This window comes from Dendroctonus ponderosae, unplaced genomic scaffold, assembly GCF_020466585.1.
Source record: "Dendroctonus ponderosae isolate FM_Combo_2020 unplaced genomic scaffold, Dpon_F_20191213v2 Dpon_F_20191213_1, whole genome shotgun sequence".
NCBI classification, from domain to species: domain Eukaryota; kingdom Metazoa; phylum Arthropoda; class Insecta; order Coleoptera; family Curculionidae; genus Dendroctonus; species Dendroctonus ponderosae.
This window is the reverse complement of record NW_026017110.1, coordinates 14,402,356-14,415,394: the sequence shown is the minus strand read 5'-3', so window position 1 is coordinate 14,415,394 and position 13,039 is coordinate 14,402,356. Positions and strand designations below refer to the sequence as shown.

General features: G+C 32.8%; 1 protein-coding gene across 2 annotated transcripts in view; it reads right to left on the bottom strand.

Annotated features, from left to right (window-relative positions):
- LOC109538991 overlaps positions 1 to 13,039 on the bottom strand; it is a 133,485-nt gene that overhangs the window by 9,926 nt on the left and 110,520 nt on the right. For both annotated transcript variants that reach the window (XR_007280474.1, XM_048661827.1), the window contains exon 2: positions 11,171 to 11,331. Coding sequence is in view for 1 of the 2 variants with exons in the window: in XM_048661827.1 (XP_048517784.1) it covers positions 11,171 to 11,331 (161 nt within the window). In the remaining variant the exon portion in view is untranslated. The remainder of the gene's footprint in view (positions 1 to 11,170; positions 11,332 to 13,039) is intronic.

Genomic DNA, 13,039 nt, shown 5'->3' with positions numbered 1-13,039 from the left:
TTGCTCATTCAAAAGGTTCATTATGTTACAAACATTCTAGAGCAACTCGAAATCTTTATACAATTTTACAACAAAACAATTACAACAAAACTTTATAATCAATTGCAATAATCCTAATCACTTAATATTTACTATACCTCATGCTTGGTACATTCTGTGTCTTACAAATTCTAGTCCGAGAATGGTGAAATATTTACCACAATATTAGAGCAGCACACAATTATATGTGACAACAAATTTCCAGATTCAGACAAGATTAGAGAGCAAAAACACTTCAAGAATAAAGTATTTGCTAATATGCAAAAAATGCTTATTATAATTGGAAATTCATATAGAAATTAAAACATAATGACAAACAAAGCTGTGTTTCAATCAATTGTTTTAAAATCGAATTAAAAGTGATAGTCAAATGGATTTTTTCGGCAAAACACAAACATTTGTATGCTTGAAAACTGCTAATCGTGGGCTTATTCTGTGTATCAATTGTATTTCGGTGGGCTAACTAGGTTGTGGTGTATTTTTTAATTTTTTCAATTATTTTAAAAGAAATACATTCGAAAAATCCGCAGCGTCTTGAATAATACAGTGCCAGCCAGCTACCTCATATCTTTCGTAATGTCCAATACTGTTGCCTGCTCGGTACATTAAAGGACGCCTCTTATGCAAGCAAAAAGGAAATATCCATACATTATCGTTTAAATAATTAATTTACTTGACGTGTACTGGCTTTATTCTAGGTATGAAATGAAGATTTCTTGCTTACACTTTCAACAAAATTAATACCGGTTGTTCCGAAATTAGCGTAGGTACAGGATCTTTACTATATGTACAAAGAGTAATTTAAATCTGGCGTCATTCCTCTGGATGTCTGGTCTGGGAGGGGATATTTGTATTTTATTGCCGCTGCAAATATTGTTCTTCTCATGCAACATTACGTAAATTGGTACCTGTTGCTTTATTTGTAAATCAGCAAAGGCAACAGGTGAAAGCGAAATGCAAATAGAGGTAAAAAGATCGTTTCGCTGATGGAATTATAAATGCGATTTTACAGTAAGTGGAAAATAAATTAGTGTGTCAAAATTGAGTTTTCACAGCAAATAAATATCTGCATTTTAATGCGGATCATCAAAAAACTACCCACTTTATCACAGAACTGCCCAATTTCACTTCAAAAGTACGACATTAAGGAAAATCTGCAGGAAACCTTTCAATGGTTTTTCATGTCGGGATCTGTTTCCTACTTCTATCAGCTCAAATCGTCGAGTTTGACCACTGGCTTCAGGATGACCATCTTCACTTTCTTCAACAATTTCGCTTTTACTTATTAAAAAGACACTGTTCGTCTGCTCTTTTACCATAATCATATAGACCATTAAACCTATTTAGAGTCTCCATAAAGAAGATAAACCTTAGTCATGTTCGCCATTGTTTCTGATTTTAAGTTTTGAAGAGCATAACTATTTAGGATTTGTGGTTAGTTTTGACCACAAACTCGATGTAGCGCTGACATTTATTTTAAGAACTATCCAGCGGGATGTTGCTGATGCCATTTTTCAGCCGCTAAATGTGAGGACTCCGYTAATAGCGTTCAGTAAGAGACATGTTTATATATATACAAATAATCTTTATTTCCTACAGAAAAAGGCTATCGACCCAATCGGTCTTTCTGCCCACATGTTTATATTTTTCGTCAAATATATAAACAAACTTCGGTATTTTGTGGCGGCGCAGTCATGCTCAGTTCAGTTTCAACAGCAAGGCATTTGCAGACTTCCTAGAGATGGGTTGAGTTGAGTTGAATAAAAGAAAATGTTAAGGAAAAACTGGTGGAAGACCTTACAGAAGTTATGAAGAAAATGCCATTGAAAAAGTTCAAACCAATATTCTCTATAGTGCTACGACTATGCTTCCCTTTGGTTAGATACAAAAGTCAATACTTATACAGGGTGTTCAATAATCAATAAATAATAAATAAAAATCAATAATTTCACATTAACAATTGTACTTCGCGACGAAAACAATATTACAATTGTATTTATATTGAGTTCCAAATTTTACACATTTTTACCAGCTTTTGAAAGTCGTCATTTTTAAACGATTCAAGTTGGAATAACGAGATATTTCAAACAGTTACAAAATTAAAATTCTAACTTCTTCCGGACTTTTGAGAGGAGTAGGCCAGGCACAATTAAAAAAAGGCCTAAAAATGAAACACAGCAGAGGCAGAAACCAAGAAAAACGAGGTGATGATAAGGCTATTAAACGGAATATTATAGGAAAACTTCTATGTAGCACCATATTCAACTTTCACATATCTAACTAAGAGGAACAAGTGCTAGAAAAAAAATCAATGCTAAAAAATCATCTTAGATTTTTTTGTTTTAATCAACGACACCCATTTAAAAGGCAAATTATTTTCTTCCATTGAACTTGCTGCATGAACTGGAAAAAATTACTTGTTGATTCTCGAAGTAGTGATTTGACTAGAGATTTAGAAAACCAAGGTTGCTCTTAATTAGATGCAAATGTTAACTATCTAACTTCGGTACAACGAAATAATATATTTGAACCAAAGATTGAGGAAGTTGAATACGAACCAACCAGGAAAGCACAATCAAAAATAATGTGATTCGAATAAATGTTTTTGTTAATTTTTGAAGAGGAAAGAGTTGTTAAAATTAAAATTGTTGGTTGCAATATTTGTTTTCTGCTGTCAACCCCAAGTGATTGAAATCTCTCGGAAAGCTTCTGATAAATTTACAATGCTCCATACCATTTGCTAACTAATTCGCCTGAAAATTCATGCATAGTCAACACACCTCTTAATTTCCATCAGGCAGGCTTAATGCACAAGAAAAATCGATCGTTAGCCTTAAAATGACATAATTTGCATCAGAAAACTGTTCACATTGGAAACTTTAGGTGAGACGTCAATTGATTTTACAACTTTCAGGTTCAAAACTGTACATACGCATTTTACACAATTCTCAAGAACATGACAATTTGTGAATACTTTAAATTCTAAATAGCTTCGCGAGTTGGAAGTAGCAGTTTTGCTTTTATTATGTGAATTTGCAATTGCAGCTGTTCATTTGCATCTAGTTTCCAGAGAGTTAGCAGCAACATTCGAAGCTGAATTGACACATTTGCAATCCAGCTGAGATGTTAATTAATTTGAAGGTTCGTTGCTGTTCTTCTACATTTACAGACAGGTAAACCAGACAGCTGTACCTACTTTGAAACTGAACTTGGAACTTCACTTTGAATTGCAGAGTAAACGTGAACGTTGCAATTACAGAAATATAACTTTGGACTTAGTAATCCACCCACATTTCATTTAATATCTAAGTTCTCTCCGCATCCATTCCAAAGTAAAATAGCTGATGCCAAGTTCTGCATCTATAAGTTACTTTCATTATAAAGTTTCACTATTAGGGTGAGGTAAATAAATAGAAGAGAATGGTTTAGTTGTCGGGCTTAATACAGCTTAATGTATATCATGGGCTTTGGGGTTTAGCAAAGAACATTAAATTTTGATTAGAGTCAGATTTAATGTTGGGAGATAAGAATGGAGTCTGCGTAGTAAAAGTGTAAGTAAAGTACATACTTTGAATCCATATCCTTGACTAATATCTTGCACCAGATGGTGGTTAGTCTAGCTGGTAGTTGAATAGTTATGCACACATTAAAGACATATGATAAGCAGTTTAGTGAAGTGAAGTATTATTAAAAATATGCACTAAGCTGGAAAAGTTCCAAATTATCAAATTAATATATGTWAAAATAACTAACTTGCTAAATGTTTTCTCGAAAAGGAAAGTTAGTTTTTAATCATATTTAAATAGGAGTTGCTCACAAATYATAATGGCTGTAAAAAATATTCTAATTCAATAATTACCAAATCATAATGTTATTCCCCATAAATTGCTCACAGTTTTCATATTTTTGTTAGCATTTTTACAAGTAAAACCACTGACTTGGACATTGCATAGATGGGCGTTTGTTAGTTCTTGCCACTAACACAATTTCTATTTTTAAATTTCTTTGCACTACTAATCACATTGCAGCCAGTGAAATAAAATTTTTAMTTTATTCATTAACCAATTTTGTTTCAATTTTTTTGCATTTGAACTTGTGGTTAAATTTGGTTACCGAGGCAATCTGGATTTGCATTTAAAGCATTGCCTGTGATTGCAAAGCATTGATTCAGAAAAAAAATTATATGCAGTTCTTTCAAATTAATTAAATTTCTAAAGTTATTTGTGCTGTTATTCATCATATACCGTTATAAAAAATAATTAATATATTAAATGCTGTTAATTTGTCACTTCATTTGGAGGTCGACTAATCGCAACTTGCTTTTAAGCTTTTTGTCTCTAATCTTTTGGACTAAACCTCGACAACAGGCTTTTGATCATGGGCCTGGTTTCATTTGATGGATTTTAGTTGGTAGTTTCCACACTAAATGATACTTTTTTCATACTATAAAACAAATCTACCAGTGAAATTCGGCGACGCACTACCAACGTGCGATTGATATGTATTCTGAGTACTTTTCGATTATTTTACAACAATGATATTCTATTTTCACACCTACTTCCTTATGGATCAAATAAAATGAAAATAGAATAACGTAAAGATTTTCCGGACGTGATCGACTATAACTGGTAGATACTAACATAGGCTATTTTGCTATTTGCTAACGAGCACATGATGAATGTGTTTAGCAGAGGAAATTTTGTTATTATTTATTTAAATATTGCATTATTTAATCAAGTTGTTCTTCTGAAACAATTGGAAAGTGAGTTGTTGAAAGTTTGTTCCTGTAATCCACCTCAAAGTCAAAATATGACAAATTGTTAGATTTATTAAGTGAATAATAACGAAGGTCCAAAAATACTATTTGAAGTTATCAGAACTTAACACAACAAGTTAAAAACACAAATAAGTTAAAAAGCAGAAGTGAATTAGTAAATGTTTTGCCATAAACATCTGCATGTACTGATCTAACTTTAGCTTCATTTAATTAGCAATATTTTCGATAAAACCCCTCGTATTTCTGGTTCAACTACAGTGTGAAATTTAGATAACAATTTATTCTGAATAAATTCGAAAAGCTGATACACTCTAGAGATATATTTATCATTTGACAATTTTAACTGTAATTTGAGAATGACTTAAATTCTGCTCTTAACAATATCGTGAGTCGTGCAAAGAATAGTTTCTACAAAGCAGTAAAATTCAGTTATTTTTTTTTGTTTTGTCGAAGGTTTTGACCCCTGAGAATAGTTCAAGAACTCAATTCTTTATTTTCTCTTTAATTTTATTTTTTAGTGAGATTTAATTACTGTCTATTTGTCGGTAGGAAACGGGTTTTACAAGATGGCTAATTCAAAAACATTATCATTAATTGAGTCACTTTTCCTATTAAAAGCTAAACAGTTCGAAAAATTAAACATGTTACAGAATTTCTGAAGCCAAAGTCCCATGATCCCACAGTGTTTGTATTCGTCAGTCGTTTTATATGAGAAATTAAATTGCTTGATAGCAAGGAATTTTACTTCGGATCATAGATAATAATCGGATTATTATTTACCACATATTTGTCGGATTTCTTCCTCTTTACATTAAAATGAGTCTTAAAAAAATCCCAATACGAAATGGAAATTTATTCGGCAATAAACAAACACAATTGAGCATGTAAAGTAAATAAGGGAATAGCAAATATGAGGCTCAGATAATATCGGATGACAGTAATTTTTTTTCAAAAACTTTGGAGAAATTCATAAAACATGCAACAAATAGAAACGCTGTGATTATTGAAATATTAATTATGAGACTTAATTTTCTTAAGTTCTTTAATTTGTGGTGTTTTGGACTGTTCGCAGGCACTTGGATTCTTCCATGATCACTGAGTGTTTTTTTTTTATCTATTTCTATCTACCTGCCTAAATTTAAATGACACCCGTTAAATCTACAATATTATAGAATAGCTTTTTTGCTTCATAATTAACTGTCAAGCTTTTGAAGCCAAGCATTTATACGTTATATGGAAGTAGAGCAAGCTTATGTACGACATTTAAAATGAAAATTATATATTTAATCTTTCTTTGCCCAGCACTACAATTCGAGTATGTTTCTAAATTTACGATACAGAATAAAATAAATATGCTCATTGTTTTTTAGGAAGATATGACAACATTTTCATATGCTCCTAAAACGTACTCGCTCCTTACGTATGGTAAAACAAGCATATTTCTGATTTTAGCCGAAATTATGTACCTTTAGCATTATGATTTAGCTTTTAAAGTAGTTAATTTTCAGCTATTTACATTCTTAATTAATGACGGCAAGTCAGCGGTAAAAAATACCTGAAGTAAATACAGCAAAATAAATATCTTGTATTTTTTCAAAATCGACAGTAGCTAATCGTGAGGAATTTGAACATCAAATTTGATATGTTGCTTTCTTTATTGACTAAGTCCATACCTCTCTTAATCACACATATTCGAACTTAGACTTTAATTAAATATGAAATACGACAAGGCTTTTTAAAACAATTAAAAAAGAAGTTCATGGTAGTAACTTATCGATAAACATAGTTAAAGTTATAAATCGACGTTTGCCAAGCACTTTCCTCCAAAACATTGTTATATTAAATTCCTTTCTTCCCACCCACGTCGTTCTCACTGTATTTTAGTCGTCAGCATTTGTTTTAAAACACGATGTATCAAACCTGAAGTTTATAATTGCGCCTTGATCTCGAACTGAAAGCGCAAGGCTTTTGTTGGTCAGAAACTTCTTTTTATTTCTGAATGAGACCAGAAAAAAASTTGCCAGTGAATCAAAACTTAAGGATCAATAACACAACGTCGAAGCAGTCGCTAGAAAATGTAAAGAGTGTATTGCAAGACACATAGCGTGCYATTTTATGCCACAACTAATAAATTATCTTTTCTTTAGTGCCATAGACTTAAAAAATTAAAAACAATAACAAGAAGATCGTGCTYTTTTCTTCAGAGTATTTTTTAGTAGATAACGRTATAACACGATACGCTATATGCGCGAGTAGATTATAAATTATCCAATAGATTCCACATAAGCAGGAAAGCTTCACAKAAATCTGTGCACTTCTTTYTACTTTTTAGTATCWCCGCTGTATGGAGCAGTAGACAGGCATTCTAGKAACTCACAGAGAAATATCGATCGGAGGCAAAGAAWATTSAATWTGCACACAACTCTGKTAGCWCGTTCWGAAACGGAGATGGACATGTTACCCCTACTARWKGAAKATCAKTGCCATSCTAGGCGGGTATAAGTCTAAATWAAAATAMATGCRTTCTAACGGTCATCGATAAAAAAATTGGAAASTCTGCAATTACAAAACTAGCTAAAATACGTAAAGRCCACCACATCACGGCATAARGAAAATTAGTAGTATTTTCTATTGCGAAAAACGCATCAGAGTACGTACGCTTAATGAGCCTCTTACCGGCGGAGGATTGAGTCATTCGAAATGAGCAGCCATAAAAGAATGCCAATAATACAATAAACTGGTTGTAAAGCAAGTACTTCTATTATTATACATCAAGTAAAATTAAAATCCCAGGGACCTCATGCAGATGTAGATGAGTACAGTCAGGATTCATTGTTCAAATTAAGAATTTAACGAATATGTCAATGAATTAATGAATATTGGGTAAGATAGAGGTGTGTGGAGGCAGCTGATTCTCTGATTTTTAATTCAATGTCGTTCAATATTGCAGTCTTCGCATGTTCATTTTGTGTCTTTCACTTCCTAGTATAATACGTGTTTATTGCAAAAGATGTCGTTATCAATGTAATACATATTTTGCTACTGATAGTTGATTGGTTTTTACTAGTGCATTCCTGATTAGAATAAAATAACATTTTTCAAAGGAACAGCTTACTTACCAAGCAGCGACGCAATATAATAATATATACATATATTATATTAACGCAGAATTAAATATAATTTAAGACAAACACATTTTCTGGTATGGAATAACTCCATTGGGATTACATTATCCTAATGTTATTGATATCTAAAATTAACCAAAATGGCATGTTTGTTTATCTCAATTAGCTAAAACCACCTTTTGGTGATTTAATGAAGCTTGGGAACTTCGAACTGTTACAAAGCACATCTAAAAACCCTTGAAATCTTTTGGGAAATACCCTGGTCCCTATTTAATAATTTACCCGCCAAAAAGGTGGCGATTTAGTGTTCAAAGTAAGTTGAGGTCATTAACAACCAATTGATTTCAACATAGGTACATTACATATTCCCATTGTTSAATATAATTCGTTTTTATCAAAWGAAGGATGTAATCCGATATATAAAAACGGAAACGGTGAGCTTATTAATGAGATTCGTAATTTTTTTTAAAATTCTGAAACATCCTTTTCCAAATCGTTTTCAAAAGAATAAATTCCCGACGAAATGAATCAAAACACCCACATTTGTAGACTTCAAGTCGCCGCTTGTTCGGATTTTCAGGGTCAGATCTTGGAGTGCGTGGGTCCAAATTGGCCCAGTTTTACAACGAATGGGTTAAAATATAGTGTTATTTATTTCCTACAACTTCGCCATCAGCGACTTTGGCAAACTTGTTTTTATTCTGGGATTTAGTGACTACGTCTTTACTATGTGGATAACATAATAAGTCTTCAAACATAATTCTTATTTTTCCATCGCACGTCGTTTACTTCTCTCTTAGTTGCAGTATTTTTGCTGCATTATGCAGTAACAGAATTATTGTAAGCAAAAATACTCAAGATCTTTAATTTATACGATTATCAGGTGGTTTTAGTACTGTGTAAGAACTGTAAAAGTGTTCTAATTGAATAGAGAACCACATCATGCATTCTGGACGATTTTAAAACTAGGCGTATTTTTAAACCATTTTCGTTCGCGTTGCTCAGACTTGGAAGCGATTTAGCGCTGTGTGCCCCTTTTAGGTACCATAACTCACTTCTGAATCACATTCTCTTTATGTCTCTACAACATGCACTTCTTTGCTGTTTTGTGCAGCAGGTTATCGACTCTCAAATCTTATCATGAATAGCCGTATTCAACTGCATTTCGTTTAAAACGTTTTTTGTTCCACTTTACTTTATTGTTTTTCCTTACTGCTTTGCTTTGCTACACGCAAAATGTGCTTCAAAACCTTCCATATTTAATTCACTGGAATTTCAGCTCACGCATACATTTATTAGTACTAGACAAACTTTTCTAATTCGAATTCTAATTTTGAAGCTCTTAATAAATTAAGAAAAGTAACTAAAAATTCGAAACTTTCCTGCACATTTAGTTTTTGAGAACACTTGTTGTAATTAACTAATGAACTTTTATAGTAAATTACGCGGTATTAAAGTTGTCTTCTATATTCGAAAAAATAAAAGGAAACTTAGACGAAATTGGCAAGCACCAGAGATCCTGCTATAAAGACCAAGTTAAACTCTGAATCTCAAAAAAATAAAAGACTGATCCAGCAACTAAAAGAAACTTTTGCAAGCACGTTCTTGGAAAATCTAACAGCGGATAAAAGTACRATCTACTCTGTGCAAAACTACGAAAAAACTGAGAAGGAACATCACTYATGTACCACCAATCCTGAAAGAAGACAACGAATATGTCAAAACTGATCAAAAAAAGCTGATACTTTCRTCACTCCGAATGAAGAGGCAATRGGCTCAAATGAGTGCYCTCCACAAATATAAARTAATTGGCACAAAACAATCAAAAAAGTTACCTCAAAAGTGCTCAAACTRGAGCTCAACCCGAAAAAATCACCAAGATACGATATCATCACTGGACTAGTGTTAAGGAAGTTACTTACCTRTGAAAGGACTAAAAATGTTACAAATGTTACTACTGTTGGTCAACGCAACATTTGGRCTGATGCATATCCCGACTCATTGGAAAATCGTAGAGCTGATAATGATTTTAAAGCCTGGAAAAACAGCTACAGAAATGAAATCCTATAGACCGATTTCCATGCAGCCTAATCATGTCAAAACTATTCCAAAAATATTCCTCAAACACCAATTATTTGAAAAAAATTGGTTGAAACCAATTATTGATTAAAAGAAACTAYTACCGAATCACCAGTTTGGTTTAGGCAGGAACCAAACATAACAATAGAACAAGTTTATCGTCTGATCGATATCATRGAAAAASCTCTGGAAGGAGAAGAGATCATGTTCAGTGATTTGAAGGCTTACTTTGCAAACTTAACAAATTCTTGCYAGTTCAATTTGTCAACTTGTTAAAATCTTACAATGTTCGTCGTGAATCACGAATCAGAGTATTCAGAWTTCAAAAATATCCGAGCTGAAGTATCTTAAAAAAGCAACAAACACAATATTCTAATCATTGGCCATACACTTTAAYTCTTTTCCMGGAAAACCAGTAAAAACATTCAGTTATTACAGGTTTCAATTTCCTGCGAATAATAACGAAATATTMAGTTACAGCGAYGTGGACATTTCAAACCTTTGCAAGCCAATCTAAAATATCTTCCTAAATTTTTCATTTGAAACTCAACAGAAGAAAAAGCAGTTTTAGGATTCCAATCACTATTCACTTTAAGAACACGAACAGAAACAGAAACAACGATAAAAAGGAACGATGAAGATCAAACTTTGTGGGTAACGTTTTAGAGGTTGCGAATTTCTCTTGAAACCTGATCAGAGAATGGTTTCTTGAATGTCGGGCAATGCCCATAAACATTAATTTCGAAAAGGAMATTTYGTGACGTATCATATSGAAAAGAGACATACGATTGGTTACCAATTTACATRAAAGCATGTAAAAATATTTTRAAAAATGAAATTGTTTTATTAGTTTGTTAAGTTTACAACTTATGAAAATGCTCGAGTAATACTCGGAGTTCTGTTCCCATGCGGAAAAAATASTTCGACCTAAATACATTTGGAAGGAYAACGTTCTGATTTCAGACGAATAGACTCGGGATTCTTATAAAAGTTGAAATAATTTTTACACGAAATAACAACCAAGTAAGCCGCTATATTTTTAAGGTAAAAYTTTGATATTAAATAAAGGCTTTTAATACACAGACGCCATTGAAATTAACTGAAAACCACGCATTTTTKATGTTTGCTCTCAAGCAATTTGTTTACGTACCGTTTTGTAGAACATGCAAGAACGACGGTCCTCRTCTTCTTCATTAGGACAGTCGGTGAAACCGTCGCAAAGGACATGATCGTCTATACAATGATATCGCCCTTGCCTGTCAGGTGAGGGACAGGCAAATCGCTCCATTCCATCTGGAGCCGGAGGACACTCTACAATAGAATAAAATAGAATTAATAAAAGATGCGATAAATCAGTTACTGTTAGTTTATTGTTTGTCTCTCTCAATTTTTTCTACTAAGTCGTTTCTATTCTGTGCAAGTAGACATTTTTCATGAATAATGTAGCGTGATGAGTGTTCAATTGGTCAGTATAATCATACAAATATATCTTAAAAGTTTATTCTTAATAAGAACAGAAATATGTGCAAATGTATCCTCACCTTAAATGTTATACACTTTTATTCAAATGTAGCGAATGTTCAATTACCGAAGATTATTTGAACATGAGAAAATACCTGGTAGATAATGTACTCAGGTGAAATCGGCCAGTGAGTGAGAAGATTTTCAAATCAGCTTCGGATATTGTTACTCGAACAAAAAAAAATAGAGATAAAAGTGTTGTGATAAGCATGCTGGGTCGGATATGTGTATTTCATGGCTATTGCGATTGCGGTAAACTAAAGCGAGAGTTAGAAATGTTTAGAAAATATTAAGGACAAACTGATAAAAGAAAAAAGGAAATAAACTAAAATCGAAATTGAAATTATATTAGATCAAAAAAACATATGGCATGACAATAATTAAATGTTGGTGGATTTCTCGTTGTTTCGCTTTGGTAGAACGATCCTGAATTTCTGAATAGGTTCTATTATTCGTGTAAGAATCTTCTTAGAAACTTGTCGATCATTTCTGTCCAGTTCTTTTTACCTAAAACATCTGAAAGCAATTCAAGCCATATGTTTGTCGTCTTTTATTCAACTATTTTTCTAAGAATAATTAGTTGAAAATTCCTGTATTTCCACCTTATACATACAGGGTGGTTCAAAATTGGCGTCATTCTTCTGGAGATGTTGTCTGGCGCTGTCATAGGAGTACAGAAAAAAGAGTAAAATAAATTAATTGTTATTAAAAACTGAGAAATTTCCAAAACACTATATGAGAAATACGGGAGCAATGTTTTTCAAAGTAATCTGCCTAATTAACATTGCGCAAATACCTGTTGCTTCGTAATTATTTAAAACTCCGGTAACCATGGAATTATACAGGGGGACAATAATATAGACAAGGATAAACGGTAAATTCAACAAGATTCGTTGACTGCGCAACGTACTTTCGAAATGTCAACCTGTTCTCATAACCTCGATAAATAATCCATACAACCCCAAACATTTGAATGGTTAACTCCAAACAAGCTAGTGCCTGTGTAATCTCCTTATTACCCACTCTTATCGAGCAGCTTCTCGTAGTCAGTTAATTAACTCCTGCTCCATTTGTATCTCCTTGTGCTGTGTGTATCGTACAAACGTAGGAATTTCAGAATTTTTCCTCGGTATTTATTTGGTGCTTGGGAAAGTGTCAGTGGTTGTGCAATGTTCTGAGTGCCCCTGGAAGGCCCTGGTTCGATTATGTCCAATACTTGTAATACATCGATTGTCGTCCACTATCTTCCTGGAACCATTCTCGTCGCCCTTTGTTAGCGTGAGTTCTTTCAGCTTCTGTTATGTTATTGTAGCATTTTCCCTGAACTAATCGCATATCAGCAAATTCGTGAAAGGAAGTTCAAAGTAAGTCACAGTTTCACAAATTATTGTTATTATTGACAAGGGTTATCCACCTGTAACTATCTGTTATTGACAGAAAACATTATTGCCGCTGTGATTTTTTATCAAAAAATTGTAGAAGAGAACTTTTTTGGTAT